General features: G+C 47.6%; 1 protein-coding gene across 2 annotated transcripts in view; it reads left to right on the forward strand.

Moving 5' to 3' along the window:
* Positions 1-22,873, forward strand: part of trmt61a (tRNA methyltransferase 61A) — a 32,059-nt gene that overhangs the window by 4,257 nt on the left and 4,929 nt on the right. For both annotated transcript variants that reach the window (XM_088647759.1, XM_088647760.1), the window contains 2 exons: positions 3,054-3,442; positions 13,262-13,528. In XM_088647759.1, the coding sequence (XP_088503885.1) occupies positions 3,054-3,442; positions 13,262-13,528 (656 nt within the window). The remainder of the gene's footprint in view (positions 1-3,053; positions 3,443-13,261; positions 13,529-22,873) is intronic.

Here is a 22,873-nt window from a genome sequence, read left to right on the forward strand (position 1 = left end):
GGCAGGGGAGCCTCGTTGCTTGGTGTACGGCGATCAGTGGCCTAAGGCGATGCCACAAGTAACGTAGCTGTAACGTGTTACTGGGTACGTGAGGGTGTTGCAACATCCCCTGGTGACAACTGAACGAATGCAGAAAAATCGTTTCATGCCCGGCACGTTGTGGCTCTGGCAACGTCCTGAGTAAGGTTTCAACCTCGTCTCCCAGTGGTCTGGTCTCGCATACCCTCAGTGTTTTTGTATAAATCCCACTCTTTTGGTGAGTTAGCTTGGTTCGTTGAGAGCTGGGCAGCGTGGAGCACAGGCTGGGGTCTGCTCAGTATAGCTGTGGGGAAACAAGCTCCGAGGGTAATTGATTTTATTTAATTTTTATTTAACCAGCTGTGTCATCTGAGACCTTCCTCTTATTTTACAGTAACAGGCTGCGCATGTCCCTGGAGCATTCTGAGTGAAGGCCTTTGCCCAAGAGTACAAGAGCAGGGCCTCACCTGTGTGTACTCATGCCCAGCTTTAGGGTTACAAAGCTAGGGCCTGAACTGCACCCCCACAGGGCTCCCACAGTGCCAGTGAACAGGGGGGCTGCTTCAAGTGGCTGTCTGAACAGGACAGCTTAAACATGGCTAAACCCATCCCGCTGTGTTGGCTATAAGGCATTAATCACGGTCTTTATACCTTTATTTAACTGGATAGCAAAATTAAAACGTATTAACCTGCTTGATCATGGCGGGCATCTGCCAAAACAAATGGCATTTTTCAGTAGTGGTTTATCATACTGGTGATTATTTGTCAGCAGTTCATCTCTGTATTAGCTCGGGCTGTTGTGACATTGTTTTTTACAGCAGAGGGGAGAGTCGCTAGGGGCCTGACAGTAACGTGCCATCATTTATTATTGTTACTGTGCTGATGTTAAATGTCGTCGTTGAACATCAGTCCATGCAGAGTCAGCGACCGCTGTATTCTTAGAGTGCATCTTGAGTCATACGTTTTACAGTTCGTTGCCGATCATGTTTTCCAAGTCTTTTATTGAATCTTTTACTGTTGATTCGCTGGTTTGGGAATCTGAATAACAGGGCTGAGAGCAAACCGGGAAGTGTTTGTCGGACGGTTTCAGAAAGTCGTTGGTGCTGATCTTTCGGCCCTGTCCCGCGTCTCCGGGTTTTTAACTCCCAGTTACGAGTCTTGCATAAAGCATGTTCCACCCTGAAGGACCTTTCATGCCCTTTCTTGAATTAATTCCAGTTACTCCCCTCAGAACGCAGATACAGGTTTTCCAAGTTAAAAAAAACGAGCAGGTTCTCATTTGTACCTGTGGCCGTAGCCTGGCTTAACAAACGATTCTTTAGTGTACCTCCATGAGCATCGTTGTGGGTTTGTGGGTTTTCTTGATGTGGTCTGCCGCTGTAAAAACAAGTTGCCCCCCTGTGGAGGATGATAAAGACTCTCTCTCCAACGGGAGCAGTCCCTCGCAGGGCGCGCGCAGGCGAGCGAACAGGCAGCCGTTAAGAGACGCCCGCCCACCCGGGGCGCCATGTCTTTGAGCCGCAGGAGGAAGCCGGAGCACCTGGGTAAAAACCCACGCGGTCAAGAAACAGTGTAACGGGGGACATTCAGTGTAACGCAGTCTCTAAGAGGGCCTGAATCCCCTCAGAATGCTGACTTCTGCTGCCGCAAGAGACCGGTAGTACTGGCACCGGGGATTTCTCCGCTGTGCGGGTCGTGGCCAGCCGCGCCCAGCCGGGAGGGAGTCCTGGCAGTGATTCGCCTGTTCCACAAACTCCTCACGATCGCCACCACACCTCAGACGTGAGCCTCGGACCCCCAGGCTGTGGGTCGCCCACTCTCGGAGTCCCCCTGCTCTGCGGTTTCGCCATTAAACATCTAGGAGGTCTTCTACACAGGAGGATGCGCACCTGGAGCCCATGAGGAAGATGCTCCAGTAAATATACGTGTAGCGAGTCTGGTAGTTTTTAAAATTAATGATACGTGCAACCGTGCGTCAGATAAGCCCTGAGCTAAAAATTGTGTTCTCTAAAATAGCATCAAGTTATGTCGGCTTGCTGCCTTCATTAAGATTGCTCTCTGAAGCAGAAAATTCTTTCCAGAAAAGCTTCCGCCTTTTGGCCCCATAAGTCTCGGAAAGCATCTTTCCTCTATGCACTGGAAAAACTTGTGTTCCTGTATTACCGGAGTATATGTGTGGGTGGGTAAATACTTTATTATCACAATCAGAAGTGATTTTTCTCTTTTTTTTCCTTCAAAGTGGCGTAAGCCGAGATGTTCAGCGTTGTCACTAAGCCACCTTTGATCTGATTTCTTGTTGTAAGGCGAAGTTGAGCATCCATGGATGCTCCTAGGAGGTGCACTCACAAACCAAGATGAGTAAAGAACACTCCTCTCTTCACCAGATGAGGCAGCTGGAAGGTGTTTCTTTTTCTGTTATAATATTAATTCTTAACACTTATATAGCGCTCTTTTCTGGACGCTTACTCAAAGGCAGCAGGGACTCCCCTCCGCCCCCACCTGGACGATGGGCCAGTACGCTCACCACACATCAGCTCTCTGGGGAGAGAACGGAGTGATGAAGCCAGTTCAGAGATGGGGATTATTAGGAGGTCAAGACCGATAAAGGCCAGGAGAACATTTTGCCCCGACACCAGGGTTACACCCCTACTCTTTTCTAGAAATACCCTGGGATTTTTAATGACCACAGAGTACAGGTACACACAGTACACAGGGTGAGCGCCGCCTGCTGGCCCCACTAACACCTCTTCCAGCAGCAACCTTAGTTTTTCCCAGGAGGTCTCCCATCCAGGTACTGGCCAGGCTCACGCCTGCTGAGCTCCAGTGGGCTGCCAGTGGTGAGCTGTTGTTTTTTTTTTTAAGAAGCTGTAAGCCCTTGAGTTAGAGTTCATGTTCTCTTGAGCCATCTGCTCAAGGTGGGAAGACACCGGCTCGCACCTCTGAAGTCTCAGTCTGAATGTGCGGTATGCTGCATAGTTCGAATGTGGCAGATCGTTTTATTCCAAGGTCGTAAGTTCACTCTCTGTTCACCGCAGAAGGAGAAACGGGATTGTACGCTGGACGCGAGCTGACCGCCTGGACCTCTTCCCCCTCATGAGTTTCGTGGAGTACGGCGATGTCATCCAGGAGGGGGACACGGCCATCGTCTTCCTGGGCCACGACTCCATGTTCCCGGTGAAGGTGCAGCGCGGCGGCCAGACGCAGACCCGCTACGGCGCGCTGCGGCACTCCGCGGACCTGATCGGGAAGCACTACGGGTCCAAGGTGACGTGCAGCAAGGGCGGCTGGGTGTACGTCCTGCACCCCACCCCGGAGCTGTGGACCCTCAACCTCCCGCACCGCACGCAGATCCTGTACGCCACCGACATCGCCACCATCACCATGATGCTGGAGCTGAAGCCGGGCTCCGTCGTCTGCGAGTCAGGTGCGGCGCAGGCGAACTTCCCACCTTCCTCTGCGGGAAATCACCCCCCCCCAAACTCCCCAGCCTGGGAGGTTTTAACCTTTTCCTTTCCTCCTTTCGGCCAGCAGCAGGTTTCCGGCGATGTGGTGATGGGGGGGGGGGGGGGCGCGTGGCGCTGGGGTCGCGATTAAGAAATCAGGCTCTCCTGCTATCGGCTGTTTGCCGTGGGGGGTCTTCATCGCAGGAGGGTGGAGCTCGTTAAAAACCGAAATGGACTGAGAAGGAGTGGGACTGGAGGGTTGATCTCCCTTCTTGAGCCATGATGTGAAAATGACACTTTTGAGTTTTGTATAACTGTTAGTCAGTGATCGGGGAAATGAGGCCTCAAGATTAGGATCCCTAACGTCTGCGTGGGGTGAAAGTTTGAGTCGTTGGAGGCTCTCGGCTGCGCCAGAAGTGACTAACTCTGCCGACTCCTCCTCGAAAAAAAAAAAATCGAAGGGGATTTTTATTTCCAAGAAACCCATATCAAAGGTTAGAGGCTTATCTTGTGAACTGGAGTTTGATCTGGATTTAGCCATGTGTCCTTGAGTAATACCTTGAGTAAACATGTCAGAAAAGACTTTGGGAACAAGCTTAAGAGCGAGCCCTGAGGCTGACTTGAAGCAAAATAGTAGCAGCAGTTTAGACGCAAAGGAGTGACCTCGTACTCGGGTAGCAAAGGCAGAATGACATTGTGAATACTGAGGCACTGTTGCAGAGAGCTGGGGTAATTTGGAATGAAGGACAAATAAAAAATGACAAAGATAGGAGATTTTAGAGCAGAACTTGAACCCGTCTTGTTACTTGCCTCTATAAATGAAAATTTAAAAACCCACCTAAAGCCTAGCATTGAAATCAATTAGCCTGTGATTTAGAACGAACCCCAATAGACATTACCAGAACCTCTGTGTTAATGTGTCATTCACTTGACCAGGGCGTTGCCTTGTAATTACTGTGTAGTTAGTGTGTAAACAGCACTGCTTCATGGACATACCATGTCATGTACGTACAGCGATTTAAACTAATTCTCTCTCCAAGACCTTTAACCTCAAGCACGCTCTCCCCAGCTCTGTGGACTCCACAAGTCAGGCTGGGGTAGATTCAATCCGTTAGAAGTGTTCCGCAAGTTTCGAGCTCGCCTGATTGAATCGAGAGGCCTGGACAGTAAGCGCATGGAGAGTGGACCCTCGGGTCCCGGAGGTCGTGGCGTAGTGTTCGCTCCGCTCAGAGGACGCACCTTTCCCACGTTGGGTGGCACAGCAGTAAGGATGAGCTGGCTGGCGCACACTGCAGGTTCTCGATGGGCTTCACAGCCTCTTGTGAAATATGTCCCGCTTGGAGCCCGGGAGCGACCTCCAGCTGCAGTGACAGCTGTGTAGGAGGATAATGGATGACCACAGCTGCCTGGCCGGGCCGCAGAGCCGCAGTGTCTCCCTGCCTTGCAGGCAGCACGGAGGCCCGCTAGCCGCTCTCCATCTCTCCCTGAAGAAGGAGTCCGTCCTTGCCATACTGTTATTAATGAAACAGCCCTGTGCGCTAGTTTCCTAGCTCACTATTAATAAACCTTCAGGAAAAAAAGGCCATCGTTTCTTTCCTGATCCTTATTCTTTGCAGCTCTCTGGGCTGGTTTTATTAATGCTGGAAATTAGCCTGCAGTTATAACCTTGTTATGCACGTGAAGAATATTACTCTGCTTTGCTTGAAAACGGTTTATATTTGCCCTTTTTTTAGAAGGCTGATACCGTGTGGATGCTTGGAGTGAAAGTGTTGCGGCAGCACTTTATGAAGAAGCGGCTGAAGATCATTATGTAGCTGTCAGGGACAGAAATCCATGTGGCGCTCAAGTGATCCAGTTTAGTTTGCCTTGGCAGGGTCTTAGAAGCTGTACTGAAAAGCTGCACATAGACTGTACACTGTTTTTCTAAAAACTGTACTCAAGAAGGAAGCTAACATATGTTTACTAACTCATTATTACAGATTTATTTAATGCTGTTTCTCAGGGTAGTTTCATGCCGGGACATAAAAGCTGAAGATCACTGTGGCGTGGCAGAGCTCTTCAACAGCATTTGAGCGCTGGTGATGTCAGGGCTTATGTAACTTTTCTTCAGGGACAAACAAAGCCCAGGTGCGGCAAGGAGCTGAATTGTCAAAATCACAGTTTGCAGCGGCTCCGGGTGAATAAATCTGATGCACAGATGGGCTGCCACACTGCTTGCTTTTCAGCAAAACTGCTGCAGTGAGGGGAGTGAAATACCCAGCCCGTTACCTCTCGGAAACCGAGCACCTTGATAACAAACATAGATGCGGTTTATGCACAAGAGCAAACACCCTTTCATAAAAATCCACCGCCCTTGCAGCATCACGTTAAACTGGCTGTCAGCGTGCACATCCTTCATGTTGGTGCACTGAAGGTTTGACTCGGCACTTTTAGCTCCTCCCCTGTGATTGGCCGGAGCTCGGGAGAAGGGGAGAGCATGCAGACCTTGTTCCATGCAGTCTGGGGGGGGCTCAGAGCAGAACTAAGGGATTTCAGCTGAAGGTCGGCAGCAGCTGACAAGGTCTTGAGTTTGAGAGAGTAAGAGCTGGCTGTCCCAGCTGTGCTGCAGTGCCAGGCCTGGATTAAAAAAAATCTAGATACTGTAGCAAAGCCCTTGGTAACGCAGCCTTGTGTGGGGCTAACGCACACCAGGAGTGCCCAAACCTCGACAATATCTTTATCAGGTGACATTTTCTCTTTGCACGGGGATAATGGCAGTTGTATGTGTGATACGCCGATAATGTTGAGAACTTGTCAGGAGTCAGGAGAGCTGCTCCCTGGTGCTGTGTGAGATGCCCTTGTCTGTGCCCTGCCCTTCTCAGCCAGCTCTCCCCCCATCCCCCCCCCCCCAAAGCTGTGTGGGTCTGAAATATTTGCAGAACGTAATGAAGCTTGGACGTCCTCCAAGTTCTGATTTTTATCAGTTAGCCGAAGAGATATTTAACAGCACTGCGTAGCAGGTGACTTAATTAGGCGAAGATTAGGCAAGCTGGATCTTGGAACGCAATAATCCCGAGTGTAATGATTTCTATTCATATCGACAGCTGTTCACAATAGGTTTCAAGGGCACTTCTGTTTTTTTCTTCTGAGCAGGGCTGATTTCTGAGTATATGCGCACAGGAAAAATTTGGATGAGAGCTAAAAGTTGTTTTTAAAATGTACAGTCCCTTCTTGTTCAGTACCATAAAAACTAATAATGTAGCCTTCTACAGACTGCATGCAATAGATGAAAAACGCCAAAAGGGCTGATAATCTGCTTCTTTCTTGACTAGTAGTAATAATAAACTTTTTTTATATAGCGCCATTTAAAGATGGCTTCTCAAAGCACTTTACAGAATGACAACAGCAAAAAATACAAAGAATACACAAGGTGAAACACAATAACAATACACAGAGGAGACCGTGGATGGTTCCACTGAGTGTAGTAGGAGCAGAGGGAGGAGTGAGGGAGGTGTGCTCCATACTCCAGCTCAGAGTCAGGATTTTCTGCATTCTCCCCGCCATGTGAAAAAGACAGCCTGCCTGTCGTATCCGGGTGCATGTTCCCAAAGAGTTCTCTTTCATAATTGATGCACCCTGCCAGAGAGCAGCTCCGCTTGCGGTTTCAGGTGTCTCTTGTGCCCCCCGGCCCACAGAGCTCTGCAGTGGCACGAGAGTGTGGCTGCTCGAAGAGCCGGCCCTTGGTCCCGCAGTGTCCTATCAGGAAGATATCTACCTGCACAGCACCGTTTCTCAACTACAGGGTAGTCTTAGACCTGCAGTTCTCGGGGGGGCCCAGCTAACACTGTCTGAGCTTTATACTTCGTTAGATCCATCCTGACAAGGCCTGTGGGTAACTGAGACACTTTTTTTCAATGTTAACAATTTTTGAAGTAAAAAATACAACGTATGAAATAATTGCCATCATACCTAACACAGCCCCTGCCACCAGATACCGTGGCTAAGTTCCTACCGAGAGGCTAAGGGCTCTCCTAGGGCTTCTACACAGAAGGTACAGCTCCACAGATCCCTTCCAGCTTAACGCTACTGTTTATAGCACTTCTCGTTCCTGCTAGATTTTGTAGATTTCGCTGGAACTCTGAGCAGACATGAGCAGCGCTCTGTGTTCTTTCTTCTTCCCTTTTTGGAGTGCAGTGTCTGGACTGGATTATTTTGGAAAGAATTCAACTACCACTGCGTGCAGCCAGAGGCTCCTGTAGGTGCTGGTGTGTCAGGGCTCCCAGAGCAGCACGTGGCAGGCAGGAGTTCTGGGCTCGGCTGTCGCTCGGTCCTTCAGGGTCCCCCCTCCGACCTCAGCTGCTAGCGGTGTGTTCTTGCACTTCTATCCCGGTGTGTTCCTCTTGTCAGCCCTCCAGGAGGTGCAAGTGAGGAGGAGCCAGACTGTGTGCAACGGCATGCTCCCTATATTTTTCGTCATTAATGTGGCTCTACACCACCCCCCACCCGCCCCCTCCGCCATGTCGGTAGAGATGAGCCTGACGTCAGGAGCTCCAGTCAGTCAGGAGAGGGTGTGCAGTCGCTGCCGCCCTGCTGGTGGGTAATCCGTTGCAGAGGCGGGCTGTTGATTTGTTCTGCTGGGCTGCAAGAGGGACGCGACTCTGGCGATCGAGAGATTTGGAGGCTTTGAGCGACACCGAGGATCCACTCAGTGAACGTGGTTCAGCGTTCCTAGCAGTAACGGTTTCTTGGTCTGTTCTTGGTGCGGGCGCCCGAGGACACGCTGGGCCTGGGGGGTAGGCCGAGGGAGCTGACGCAGGAGGAAGAGTGTGCAGACCGGAGGCCCAGCGGCTCCCAGCGGAGGCCTACCCTCCCCCAGGGTGCTGCCAGTCATGTGACCTCGCTGGAGATGGCTCATGTGGAGCTCACAGATGGTGCTTTCATGGGCAGCTGATTTGTGAAGCAGTGGGAAACTGAATAAAGCCTTTTAGCCGCTCAGGAGAAGGCACAGAAAATCCCAGGCCCTCTTCAGAGAGCTCTATCAATATTTATTAGGGTTTTACTCTGAAAGTCGTTCGTTTTCCTCTTTGGGACAGAGTTGTTCCAAATTAAACAGTAAACTGGCATCTTTTAATTGAATGCTAGCAACATGTACATTAGGAAGAGATGCTAGATTTTTGGATGGTTTTTTCTTCTTTACGGTCTGCAAGGAATACTGGGAAGCCATTTTGCAAGTGTCTTTAAAAGGGTTGTGTTAAACACCATCTCAAGGACATTTGTCGGTCAGCAGGGCTGGTTATTATCTTGTATCTTGAGTAATTTAAGGCCATCGACTGTGAAAATGGAGAGGTTTGAATGTGATTGTGCTGTAGCAGTAGTACTTCACTAATGAGATGAGAGTACACAGGTTTGCTCTGACAGGTTTTGACTTCAAAAATTGTCAGTTGTGAAATGTTTGGTCAGTAGCAGTGGGGGGCAGTGGGTGAAGAAGCCCCTCAATTGCGTTTCAAGTGTCTGTGGAGAGTTTCCTGTGCGGCCTCTTCCACTTTTGATGGAAACACTCAAGACTGCCGTGATTGCTGAATCGCTCATTATTCACCGAGCGCGTCTAAAAATACATTCAAAGATCCCAGCCAGACAATTGCTCAGACAGGAACGTGATTTTACCCCGTGGAGCATGATTAACACATGAATGGGCTCGTTTCCATCCTTGACAGCAGACTTCATTTTGCCCAGGCGCCCCCTGTGGTGAACAGGCCTCTTTCCTTGCGGCAGAGACAATCCCCTTTGTGCAACAGATTGCAGAATTCGCGTCGCGGTATCTGGGTCTGTTCTCTCCCCTGCCCGATTAATAGGTCATTCCCCTGGTACAGTCCAAACCCCTCCCAGTTCTCATCATCATCCGACCCAGCCTGCAGCAGAGAGCCCAGCTCCATCCTGCAGAACAGGGGATGTCATTTCAGATACCTTCACTCTCATCCCCAAGGACAAAGTTAAGTTCTTTCATTTTTTGTAGCCCTGGCACCTTAATTGATCTTTTTCCAAGGGTAATTTCTTTATTCCCCCTGCTGTAATGAGAACATTTTCCAGCGTCCGTATCTAAAAATACATTCCCGTTTTTTTTTTGTCATCCTTAAGAGGAAAGGCAGGAACAGAAAGAGGGGGGGAAAAAAGTGCAATTGAAGTGTTAGCTGAGGCTAGCACCCCTCCCCATTCCGTTCTGGCTCTTGAACTTCTCTCATCCAGCCTCATTTGCATTTCAGTCTCGGGCTTCTGGGTAAACATTGCTCCCATTGTTACCATGAGAACAAAACCAGCGATGACATCATGCAGGCCGTTTGGAAGGAGCCGCTCCTGCATTAACAGGCTGCTGCTGGGTCCGGAACACTTCTCTTTTCTCATTAATTATTATGAATGGCTGCTGACTCCATGCGTCCACCCAGGCACAACAGCATGTATTATCCCGTGCTTCTAACTAACCGAGCAGATTGATTGCCTTGGATGTGCTCACTGTTGCCTTCTTGACAAAGCAGTGCTGGAAGTTGCATTTGGCTTTTTTTTCCTGCATGAGAAATAAAATGGCATACCTCCCTCCTGATTCTCCGTGCCTTGTGAGCTGGTACTGGAGGTGGCGTAGTCAAGGGTTTCAAGTGAAGTCTGTGGTGTAAATTCATGTCTGCAAGTACTGCGAGACCAAGCATTCCCTGGTGTCACTGACCCGAAGATCTCATCCAGACGTTTCTTGAAAAAAAAATGGCTGGGTGTTTTGTCGCATACCCCCCCCCCCCCCCCCCCCCAACTGTTTGGGTAAAGAGAAGCATTCTTTTTTTGGGGGTTTTAAAAGTAGTTTCCACTTATGATGTCTGGTGTTTCACTGTTCATTTTGAGGAATTCCACTGAGTTGACTTTGGGAATTATGAAGTCAAAAGGTCCCCTAGTTTTCTTCCTGATAAAGATCCAGTTCTTTCAGTCTGTCAGTGTAGGACATTCTCTTGAGCCACAGAACATATCTGGTTTCTGTTCTCCAGACAGATTCCAGAGCAGCAATATTATAAACAAGATTCTAAATGTGGCCTTATACAACTGTAACATTCTCTGCTTTTCATTTTTAATCCTAGCATTTTTTTTAATGTCTTCTCCATTTTGTTTAGAACATTTAAATTACACTTCAGCATACAAACCTCTGCCTTTTTCATGAATAGCCTCTTCTGACCTATTTTGTATTTGTGGATTGTTTTTTCTACCAGTATGCAATACCCTGCTCTTTTCTGCATTATGTGTTGTTTGCCAGGTGTTTGCTTAGTTGTGTGATGTATCTAATTCTTTTTTAACTTTTAACTCTTCCTATATTCAAGTATCATTTGTAAATCTGACTTGTTTGCTATTCCGGAATCTGAATCATTTATATAAATTGAAAAGAGCAGTGGTCCCAGTACAGGTCCCTGTTGTACTCCGCTAATTACATCACCCCTTATCGGTACTTTCTGTTTTAAGAGATCAGTTCAACGCTTGAATATTAGCACATATGGACCTCATTACCTTATCTGAAGAACTATAGGATGAGCAGAAATTGAGGTAATGTAAGGAATGTATAAAATCCACAGAAAACTTCATGCCATGAGAGCTCCATAGGGTAGTAAAACGTTTGGCAAGTAGTGTGCATAGGGGAGCTCAGGAGGTGAAGATTGTCATTTTCATCTTGTGTCTGGGGTCTGGAGGACTTGAATGTATTGTGTGTGGTGGTAGAGGACAGGGCATCAGTGTCCTCGTTCTGTTTATATAACTGAGTGCTCAGCTGAATCCTAGGTTTGCCTTATTATACCTTTTGAGTTGCTTTCAGCTCCTCGAAAGTTTCTGCTTTCAAATTGCCTGTGGCATTTAATTAGTCATTTGAAATCTCCCAGCTAATGAAGAACTGAAGGCAATCAAGAAAGGTCTGATTAAAGCAACAACAGGATCGCTACCAACCAGGAATGGGGATCCCTGTGCCAATCTGTTCTGGAGTGCTCTCCTTTTTTGTAGCTGTTTTTGTTGTCCTCAGTTTTGACAGCCACCAATGCAGTTGGTAATTTCTCTTGGATGGTTAATTTCTGAATGACGGCAAATTTAAAATGTATACCTCGCTGTTCAGCCACTGGTTTCCAGCACAGTAAAGGGAATCGATTATAGCGTGGTCTCTTTTTGAAGCGGAGCAAGGAGATGGTTCTAAGGTTTATTTATTCGGGTTTTGGTCTCCTCTCAAAAGATCAAAGATAGTTTTTTATTTGAGAAATGTACTAATACATTTTGCTGGAAGTAGCTGCAGGACGTGTTCATGCGCGTCTGTGTCGCTCTTCTCTTGCCCCTGTTGGAAATCTAATAATGGAGCAAACCTGCCATCTAACATTACATTTGACAGTGGCCAGCCTTGAGCTAGCAGGCATGGGCATGTGGCACAGCAGTGTAAACGCAGATCCCGATGCAGACGATCGGGCAGATGGCGCATGTCTTCGAACGTGGCCTCGTCCTTGTGTGTTCGCTGAATTAACTTGTTCATTTTTTTTTATACTATGTGTGAATTTGCAAAATTCTAAGGCACACCTGTTCACGTCTAAAGGCATACCAGTAGCTGCTCTTGAGTGCCCGCTGCCCTGTTTCCATTAGCAACAGACTTTAGGCGGACACTGAGAGGAACAGGGCAGTTCATAAGAATATACAGAAGGTACCAAAGTAGAGGAGGCCATTTAGCCCATCTACTTTGTCTGGTTGCTAGTGGTTAACTGCTCTGAGGAGCTTTGACAACATGACTTGACGGCTTGTCCCAGACCCCTCCGAGCCTTTGTGGCTCAGCACTGCCTCCTATCCCCGGATTTAGAAGCGGTTTGGCATAATTTCCACTTGAGTCCCCGTGTGTGTGTTTCACTGTTGATTGTGAAGGGGTTTGCGGGGCTGGCTTTGTCAGAGTCCCTGAGGATTTTGAAAACTTGGATCCGCTTACACACAGCAGCTCTGCAGCCCCACTTGTGCCTCTTGCTTCCTCCACAGCTTGCTGAAGTATCACAGGTCCAGTCACGGACCTCAGTTCTTGATTGTGAGCGATAGTGCAGCTGGCTGGAAGCTGTTTTTCTTATGTTCCTGAACAGGGAGTAATTCTATATTGCTCTCTGGAAGATGACCAGCTGCTCTAAATCATTGCTGAATTTCCTGTATATTCAGAAACGGGGGAATCGGGTGCGGCGTTTTGGTTTTGCTTCTTGTGTTCTGCGCCATTGCCACTCGGCTCAAGAAACGTTCCTCTCTGAAGAGTGAGGTATGTTTGGAAGCTTTGCCCAGAGTGACCCGTTCAGAAGTCTCCATTTCCAGAGGCGGACACAGCTGCCGAGAGCAGTCCAGTGCCCTGGCGTCACTCCTTCTGTCGACGCTTTTATACGTGTGAAGAGCAGTGCGGTCTGAGTAGAAGAGCACAGCGCGTTGCAGCTAAAGCCCAACAAAAGCGCCATGGACCCCGCAGTGGAGTATCATGGGGGTGCAGTAAAAGCAGAATGGGGTAATGTCGTTCCCCCTGATCCTGCGTGGGGATCAGACTCAGACACTTTGGACAATGTCAGTGCGCTTGGAGAGAATAGCTCCGTGAGCAGGACAAGCTGATGCCCTTTAACCTCTAGATCTTCCTGCGAACCCCGGTTTAGGGTTCGAGCTCACTGATTGATGGTGTGTTTGCATCGTTAAGGGAGCGGGTTGTGCTGAAGACGTGCGCGGATGGCACCCCCGAGGGGTTCCTGTGCACCGCGGAAGAGGAAGTGGCGACGTCGCTGACCGTGCCCCGTGCTCTCTCTCTCTCTCAGGGACGGGCAGCGGCTCTCTGTCCCACGCCATCCTGCGCACCATCGCGCCCACTGGGCACCTCTACACGGTGGAGTTCCACCAGCAGCGGGCGGAGAAGGCCATGGAGGAGTTCAGGGAGCACAAGGTGGGCCACCTGGTCACCGTGCTCAACCAGGACGTGTGCCGGGAGGGCTTCGGAGTGACGGGGGTCGCGGACGCCGTCTTCCTGGACATCCCCTCGCCCTGGGAGGCCATCGGGCACGCCAAGGCCGCCATCAAGAAGCAGGGTAAGGGCAGCCTCCCAGTAGGGAGGGAGGTGGCAGCCGGGCCTGGGGGAATTGTTTTTATTGCAGGCGTAGCGTTTTATGCTGTATATAAGCTCAGAAGTTTTTATCTTAACCCTGCAGGGTGGTGGTAGCTGTGTTCTGGAACTGGTTATAAACCCTTCGCGCTCTGATGTGGGAGTGCACAGCTGTGGCCTTCCGCTCCGCTGGCTGTTGCGGAACCTTTAGCAAACCTTGGCCTCGATTGCCTAATTGTTTAATTAATTAATTGACGATGGCTGTAGATCACACCTATGTATTGAATAATAATGCTACTCGGTTGCAACGGCTACTTACCATTCGTTGGTATTTTCACTTTTCTTGCATCGAATAGAGCAAGAGGGACTGGAAGGCTGCCGGGCTCTATTGCAGTGTATAAGCCAGGTCCGCACAGCAGGGCTTCCAGAAGGTGACATTCGGAGCCCTGTGCTGTCCCTTTGTGCAGCAAGGGGCTGGAACGGGCCGAACAGGTGGCAGATCTAGCTAAAGAGTCTACACGAACTTCTCGCACTTCTCAGATCAAAAAGGCAGCCCCTTAGATGGGATTTTTAAGAAGGAAACGCATCAATAAGGAAACATGTTGAAATAATTTGTGATTCCCAAATTATTGAGCATTGTGGTCAAAGGGCTTGGCCATTGTTTCAGTGCCGCGTGTGAAACGGGAGGGGTTGCACTCTAATGCAATTTTCATCTGTTTCCCATGACGTACTGTCGGGCTGTGACTGGTCTCGGTAGGCTATTCAGTCCTAATGCAGGATCCTGCCTTCCCGCATCTCCCTCGAGGCTGCCTACCTGTGAGCCGAAAGCTGGTAGACTATCGGTTTCACAGACCCCTTCCCCGCATCCCCGTGCAGCTGCATCTCCTTCACGGCTTTGTCGTGATTTACTGAACCTGCATGTCGCAGAGGCAGGGGTCTTCAAGGTTGCTCAATCACTGTGAGGTGCATCGGCTTGTTAGGAGAGCTGCAATGGCGTGCAGGAACTCGTGGGAAGTTTGACCTTGCAGCTGTGCTCTCTGGAGTCTCGCCTTGGCAGATGCGCTTGTGTCTTTAGCACTGCTGTAGTTGTGTTACAGCACCACAGAGCTGGATTCCCTCATTCCCTCGGAGGACTGGGAGTTGCACCGGGGGCTCGTGTGGACTGGTTATTTTAGAGTCTGTGAAGACTGAATGCTTCACTCTGAAAGAGTGCTGATGGCAAGGGTCCTGATGTGCGATTTACTCGTGTTTATGTGAAAGAGGGATGTTAGGGAAAGGTCTTAATGTTTAAGTCACTTGATTCTTTCCTTCTTGTAACAAGGGGTGCATTCCACACAGACCCACGTGCTCTGTCTGGGAACATCTGTCGGTCATTGCCCAACTCTCAGGGTCCACTGTTCTTATCACCCCCTTTGCTCTCTCAAGAGCTGAAAGCAAACGAACAAACCGAAAAACGCAATCAGTGAGCCTGTAAGAATCTCGCTGAAGCGAAAGTGGGAAGACTGTCTTCAAGGGCAGTGACTAGTCCTCAAGGGTCAGGATCCAAAAAGCTTTCTAGGCCTCTGAAAATCATCAGCAGCTGAAGGCCTTTGAAAAGGGTCCAGCTGCTGTGTTCCAGCTAGTGGCTAGCTCTGCTAGGTCATTAAGAGCAGAGTAGGAATGAAAACCCACAGATAACACTGGGCCTCCAGAACTGGGGCTGTGCACCACTAGCCTTGAGATCTGGGTTTGTTCATGAAGTCCCGCAACGCTTGGATCAGATATCTTGTTTTAATTTGCAGTTTGCTGTGCAAGGAATGAAACCATAAACAATTCATACTGTTCAGCAAGTTCCCCTGAGGTCACCATCATTCTTATTCTTATTCTTAAGAATTTTTTATTTATTTGCTTAGCAGACGCCCTTATCGACTCATCCTGTGATGCTCTTGGAGATTTTTTTTCCTATTCTTCCAAACGTCTTCTCTCCATCCAGCGGCAGTTCTGCTCTTACACTGCAGAATCAATGAGGGCTTCTCAGCTGTGGTGCCTTTGGATAATGTATAGCTTCCTGGTTCCTGGCGCAGTTCCAGGGAAAGCTGTCTTGTTCCGGCCTGTCCTTCCTCTCCCTGGGGTGGCAGGTGGGCTGTAGGTGCACTGGTTCAGTTTGAATGGTGTTGACGCTGGGCGGATCACAGGACACTCTCAATGGACATTGTAGCATGGCCTCTTTCTGAAGTGCTTGAAATTGTGGCAAAAAAGAAACCCAACAAAAAACTTTAATTCCTCCAGCGTTCTGCTGCTCTTGTCTTTTTTTATGTTTTTTGCCATGTAGTGTATGTTCCTTGCTTGAATTTGAGATAAGGAGTGCTCTGTGGGTTGGGACCAGCTGGCTCTCAGGTGTGTACAAGTCCTGGACCGGCTGTGTGAGGCCTGTTGCGATGTGGGTGTGTGGTTCTCCTCCGTGACCTGCTTCTCCCTACATTGACCTGCAGGTGACCAAAGGCATTGTGTCTGAGCCGGAAGAAAGGGAGAAGTAAGCCTGTCTTGAATGTTTGACCCAGTGTTTGCACTTCTGTTTTATTTATCATTATATGAAGCTGTGTAAGATTACTCTCATTGAATTAATTAATGAATGTTATACCTGACAGTCCTTTTTTTGTTGCTGCTAATGTCAGGTTTTGAAAGAGTTAAACTCCACCGTGCACTTGATCTACTTTTGTGTTCTTGAATTTGGAGTATTAGGACTTCTTAAGGCATGGATACTGCATTTGAGTAATGAGTTTGCATCCTTAAGAGGCTTTGACACAACAGTAAAGTCAGGTCGTGAAGCCTTAACTGTGGGCTCTGGCAGTGTACTTCTGCTTTCTGCTGAATCGGGCCTGGGCCTGGATGTAGGGAAATAGAGTGAAAACACGGTCTGCTCAGAGTAACATTAAACCCAGATCATGTTCACCCTGCACTCGCGGTGTCAGAGTTATTGATCGGGACCGAGAGGACGAAGCCGAGCATTGCACATGAAATATTCAGGGCTGAGCCGCAGGGACCTTGCCTTCCCAAATCATCATTCTCTTGCACAGCGGCTGACTTTTGAGTTTTGCCTTTGTGTTTTAACGCCCCAATCCCGTCCTTGCCGCTGTCCTCCGGAGAGGCTCCCAGGAAGCCTCCGTGGAGGTAAATGGGATGGAAGAACGTGCAAATTGGTGAAATACGACCCAGGCCCCGTCAGGCTGAGTCAGCGCTCGTGGACATCTACCGCAAACCAGAACATTGATCCGTAGGTTCAGAAGTGCTGCGTCTCTGCATTTAGGCCATCCAGTCTCGAACAAAAGGAAAGAGTTTGAGCCCTAAGGTTAATAAGCCTGTGAGTGCTTATCATAATTTACTTGTACACAGGGACAGGGACGCAGGACAGAAAAGATTAATTTTCTTCAGATTTTTATGTTTAAAGTGCCAGTTTTTATAACTCCTTTTAAGTGTTGCATGCTATGCTGCAGCATAGAGGAGCAGTGAGGGCTCTGGGCTTGTGACTCCAAGATTACAGGTTCAAATTCCAAGTAGGGCGTTGCTATTGTATGCTTGAGGAAGGTAATTTCTTCCGTTTTCCCCGGTAAAAATGCCCAGCTGTATAAATGGAAGAAATGGAAGCTCTTCCGCCAGTTCACAGGTCTGGAGAAATGTCTGTTGGAAAAACCTGACTCGTTTTTTTTAATCAGTCCTAAAATTCAAGCAAAACAAAAAGAAAGTGGTTTGCAGTGTTGGAGGTTAGGTGGAGAGCAAGTAGCAACTCATTTACACATATTCTGGTCTTGCCCAAAAATACAACCATACTGGAAGTTCATACATTTAGCCCTTAATAATATAGTAAACCTTAACATTTCATTTGAATTCTTCATTGTGTATTTGGGTAATTTCACTTTTGCTTACCTGGATGTAAAGAATAGATGTATATTAGGAATTCCTTAACTATCTAGTAAGAAAAGTATGACAACAAAATGGTTTACTAAAGAATCCCCAACATTGGAACAATGTATTAGTGTTTTGAAGGAGATTGATTTAATGGAAAAGATCACCTTTTCTGTTAGGTTATGGGGCAGAGAGGCTTAGCAAATACTGCCAAGCCGGGTTTGGGTTTGTGGCCCCACTGAGACCTGATGTTGCTTGGTGAAAGAATAATCTTTTTGTGTGGATTGTTGGAATGTTTTTGCTGACTATATTTACATATGTAACCTTCCATCTATGCTGGCACAATTGAAAGAGTTACTGATGTAAACAATGTAACATAATTGTAAAATGAAAGATGAACAATTATTTTATTGTTCTACCTCTAAATCTTTTTATAATTTAAAGTAAAAAAGTTGTGTAAAGAAATGCAAGTTCCTTTGCATAAACACATCCGAGTATCTTGGCAGTGCTAGACAATCAGACCTCTTTAACAAGGGGTAAAGCTTCTTTTTCCATGCCTGGTTCACATTTATCTTCAGGAAGGTCCAGGCTACCAAGATCAAGCTCGTAGTTATAGACATGATCCAAATGGGGACAGAAAGAGGAGATCGGCTTCTCACACCTGTTCAAACCAAGCTTCCACCACGTGCTGGGAGCTGTGCTGGGCACGGATGAAAGACCGCGATACTGTAGTGCAAACAGGTGTCTCCCTGGAGATGGGCTCACTGGGCGTCCAGTGGGCAAGTCCATACACGCTGTGCTGTGGGGGTCGTGACCTTCTGTGGCCGGCTTCTGCCTCTCTTCCAGGCCTGGACATGCTGTCTTCATGGTTTTTAGTCTCCAGTGGAGTTAGCAAAGCTCTGTGGTATTTCCTATTAAATAACAAGTGATCAGGCGGTTTCCTCACGTTTGGCCTGGAATGATGAATTGTAATGGATTCAATAGATATGCCTTTAAATACATCTTTTTTTTTTTCTGGATGAGCAAAGATATTATTTGGTTGCTGATGCTGAGATGGGCATGCGGGTGTCAGCCAGCAGGAATTGAGCACCTTCACTTGACAGCAGCAGGCCTCGTCGTCATGGCAACTGCCTCTGCAGCACTTCTCGGCAGTGTTCAGTTGCACTGTGCAGTGATGCAGTAACCTCCCTCCTCTGAAATACCCACACGCAGTTAAAGAAACACATTGGATTAGAAAGTGAGTTTATTCATGTGTTCTTCAAGACCTGAAATGGTGCAGTTAGGAAACTCAGTGCTTTTAGGGATTGTAGCGATTGCTACGTGCACTCAACACTTTATGAACACTAGCTATTTATACGTCTAATTCTTTTTTTTAAATATAAAACTGAATGGAAAATTTTTGAAAGTCTGTAGCCTGGCAGTATTCCTCCTTGAGAAGCATCCAGAGCCTGCAAAAGTTGCACGTGTTAACTTTGCAGTTAAGCAGCTTATGTTGTTAGCAGCCAATGAGCTGCTGTAAGAGATTGTCAAGAATTATGGATCACTCCCTGGCAAGAGTGTGGATGATGAAGGAGGTGCAGATACTTGTTTAACTGCTGTGCCAAGTTTCACCTCAGCCTCTCACTCTTTTAGACAGGTCTTTGGAGGATTACCAGAGAAGGGTATTTTTTTTGTAACTGATGTATCTGAAGTAAAGGTTTTGGAAGTTAAATATGAGAACTATGGACTTATTTTGGAAACTTGAGTTCTTCTACATCTTTGCAAAGCTCTTAAGCTAGTAATTCTCCGATTAAAGTTCATACATTCCATGATACAGTATCATAGCTTTCAGTGTTAAATGGGGAAGTCTGTGCAAAACAAAAATCAGGCATTAATCTAGGCTAAACTGCATTTCAGAACATATAGGCTCATCGTGTCTGTGCTAAAACACATCGGCCCTGAGATGCAGACCCATCGGCAGCAGAGTCCTCATATACTGCAAGTCCCTGCAAGGGATCACAGACTGTATACGGTTCTATCAGGGTCCTGCCCTGGCAGGAGAGATTTGAGATTTTCTCCTGTGGAACTACAGGGATGTTTTAGAGCATTTTATTATCTTGAAATGATCCAGTATGATCATAATCGCATTTTTTCTTTTGTCAGTATGGATTAGAATTGTTTTGAGCTTTTAGGTTATTTATTTAGGTTAATTCATAGTGCCCCCCCCCGGTATGTAGTGACATAAACTAAAATTTCAGTAAGTGTTCTTATACAGTATGTTTGCGCTTACAGTTGCAATCATCTTTATTATTACAGTATGGTAATCCACGCCAGGGAACTCAAGTGCGGTTGTGCTCTTTTGTGCCAAGCCTGCACTCGATTTGAGATCGATTAATGCAGTTGTTGACGTCCTCTGTCACCGAGCTGTGCATTGAAAAACCATACAAAGAGCAAAAAGCAAACCTGGAACTGCATTTAGCCTCTGAATGAGACAGAAGTCTGGTTAGAAGCATCAGAGAGTTGAGTTAAAACCTGCCCCCTGATATCGGCTGGATGCAGGCGCAGCAGTAAAGCAGGACTTCTCTGAGCAGTGGAGGGGGGACGGCTCTAGGTACTGGATCTGTCAAGTCCTCAGTCAGGCGCTTGCTTTCCTGTCACAAGTGCCTCCTCAGTCTCACCTGTCAGCTTCCTTCCCTGCGGGACTGAGTCTGTGCGTTTGCACCTTCAGGACCTTTGACAGCATGAAGGTTTTATAGCAGTGTGACAGATGACAGGGTGCTGGATTTTCTGCATTTGTTTTCACTCTGTCTGTCATTCCGTTGACCTGGAGATCTCCCTCTCTCTCTGTCTCTCAGCTGTCAGAGGCAGCTCCTTGAGTTGTCGGCAGAGCTCTTAAAGGTCCAGTCCTCGCCGCTGGGGGTTACTGGGAACAGAATGTTTCTCTTTAGTCTGTCTGCACTGCCAGTAAATCTGCTCAGGGGTGGAAAAGCACTTTGTCCTCCCAGACGTGCACGTATGAATCTTTCAGAGCTTTTTCCTCTGAAAGGAATTCCGCCGTCATGGAACGTGCTGTTTGATGATGTCATTGTTCTTGGCTGTACAGGGAAGAGTGCTGATAGAGGCAGGCAGGCCTGTCCGCACAAGAGGCAAGAGTGTGTGACAGGTTAATGTCGCAGTTTATTTTCTTCAGAAAAGCAAATGCAACTCTTCTTGGCTAGATTCAGCCCTGTGAAATTGTCCTAGTTTCCATCCAGAAAACTGGCTCAAACACCAGTTGACTAACAAAGCCCCCCTCCCACAAAGTTTCTCTTTGTTCAGTTTGTGAAAGCGGCGGAGCTAGTCGGCCGTAACTATCTAAAGGATCGCCTTGAACTCCCAGCCAGTGAGCCAGTGCTCAAACAAGGCATCTCCTTAGCAACACTGCCCATTGTAGCACAAGACACATGACCATAAAGGGCAATGCTCCAGCCTGTGTTTTCCCTTGGAGTTTGAATCATTTATCAACTGTGGAGCTGGCAGCCTGGAAGACCCTGATGCAAGCAAGACTTAATACTTAATAACTAGCAAACACTCCCATGCCGTACTTGGGCACTGGAGAGCCAGGAACACCCAGGCATTCCTCCCTGCAGGTCAGTTTGTTGGAAGAGCAGCCCCAGTCACAGAGTGTGTTGTCGCGCTGGGCCTCAGTTTTTAACATCGTAACATCTAGAAAAGCTGCACAGTGAAAATAAGTCTTCCTTTATCTCCTACCACCCGAGTCGAGGGATTTAGACCAGAAAAAAATGTTTCAAAGATGTGGTAAATGGCAGATATGAAGAATTGCATTGCTTTCAGCTCCTGGGTGACGATGGCGCTTGCCGAACCCTGTGTCAGAGGAATATATGGTAAGGTCCCCAGCACTCGAACACCCAGAGGTGTCGGAATGAGGAAGAAAAGTTAGAACGTGGATGAAGGCTTTATCGAGACCATCCATAGTACATGACTTGAGATCTCCCAAGACAGCTCATGATAAAGTGCCGGAGAGCTTGTGGATCCATTATTAATCTTATCAGCCACCTTCAGGTTCTTCCAGTTTTGGAAGACAATCATGCTGGAACATGAGGAATGGCATCAGCGATTCTGAAGGGGAACAGCTCCAATGCCCATCTGAGTGCAGATCCCTGCAGCACTCTGGAAGTCTGTATTTCGGCCCCTACCTCTCTTTCAGGTGGGGTCTGGACTTCCTCTCAGCCCTCTGAATCTTGAGTCACCTGTCAAGGCCCAGTCTGCACTGAATACCGAGGAAGAGTGTTCGCCATCGTTGGGATGGGCAGGCAAACTCCACTCCCAGATCTGCTGGGATGGCTATTTTGTTGTTTTTTTTTATTTGAAGAGAGGGGAAGTTGCAGGCGTTTCTTCTGGGGGTTTTTTTTATGGGGAGTCACTGAGTGAAGGTGTGCATCTTTCTCACTTTTATCCTTTCGCCCGCGCTCCTAGAAAGGCCACTTTCCATGTCGGCTCCAGACCCTGAGGTCCGTCAATGCATGTGACCTGGTTTAAAGTCTAAGTCAAGAGCAGAAAAATCTGCACTGCTTAAGATCCCGCTACACCCAAACTTTAAGCTCCTTTTGTTGTTGTTTTTGAATGCTCAAGTGTCTGGCAGTGCGAGCAGGTTCTTTTATTTAGAGCCAGCGACCCAGAATGCGGTGATCTGAGGAGGGCTTACAGTGGGCCTTTGTTCCTTTCTTCTATTCTGGGAATCGTACGCATTGTACTCCTTGAGCACTCCACAAATGCTCCATGGTAATCAGCACTGCCTCTGAATATCCACAAGAGAGGTGAAAGTAGAATCAATCCATCTCTGCTCTGTATGCTGCGCTCTCTTCTAAAGCTTTAACTCCTGCTCTAGGAGACTAGAAGCAATTCTTCCTTGACAGCATGTGTACCAACCTGTACCCTGATCTTTAGATGCATTAGCCAGTTCCTTAATGCAAATACACGCATTTCCTTGAGTGCCTGCTGCCTGAAAATTGAAAATGAATCATTGATGAGGAACTTTATCAGAAGCCTTTTTAAAATCTAAATATATCACATGCACCTTTTCTGTCCATTACAGCTGTTACCTGTTCAAGCAGTGCTCCCAAGTCATGTCTTGCATTAGTCGTGTATTGTAGCTTTTGCTGTTTGAGCCTCAGGATCCCCCCATGCATGTAAAGAATGACTGCTTAAATAAGCTACCAAACGTCATCTCCATCGCATGGAGAGTTTTAATTTTAATTGGAGCAGAAAATGTAACAAACCATTATGCATTGTGACACCTTTTTTTGTAGTTGCAGCTGACCCACATTTTAGTTCTGGGATTGTCACCTCTGGTGCTTCCATTCCATTGCAAATCTTTGTTCCAGCTAAATCCTTACTTTTTGGAAGTGATCTTTAGCACCTGGGTTAATGAAGCAATTAAGGGTCAAGATGGTTATTTGTTTATTGGAAT

This window comes from Lepisosteus platostomus, chromosome 10 (assembly GCF_059453375.1).
Source record: "Lepisosteus platostomus isolate fLepPlt1 chromosome 10, fLepPlt1.hap1, whole genome shotgun sequence".
Lineage (NCBI taxonomy): Eukaryota > Metazoa > Chordata > Actinopteri > Semionotiformes > Lepisosteidae > Lepisosteus > Lepisosteus platostomus.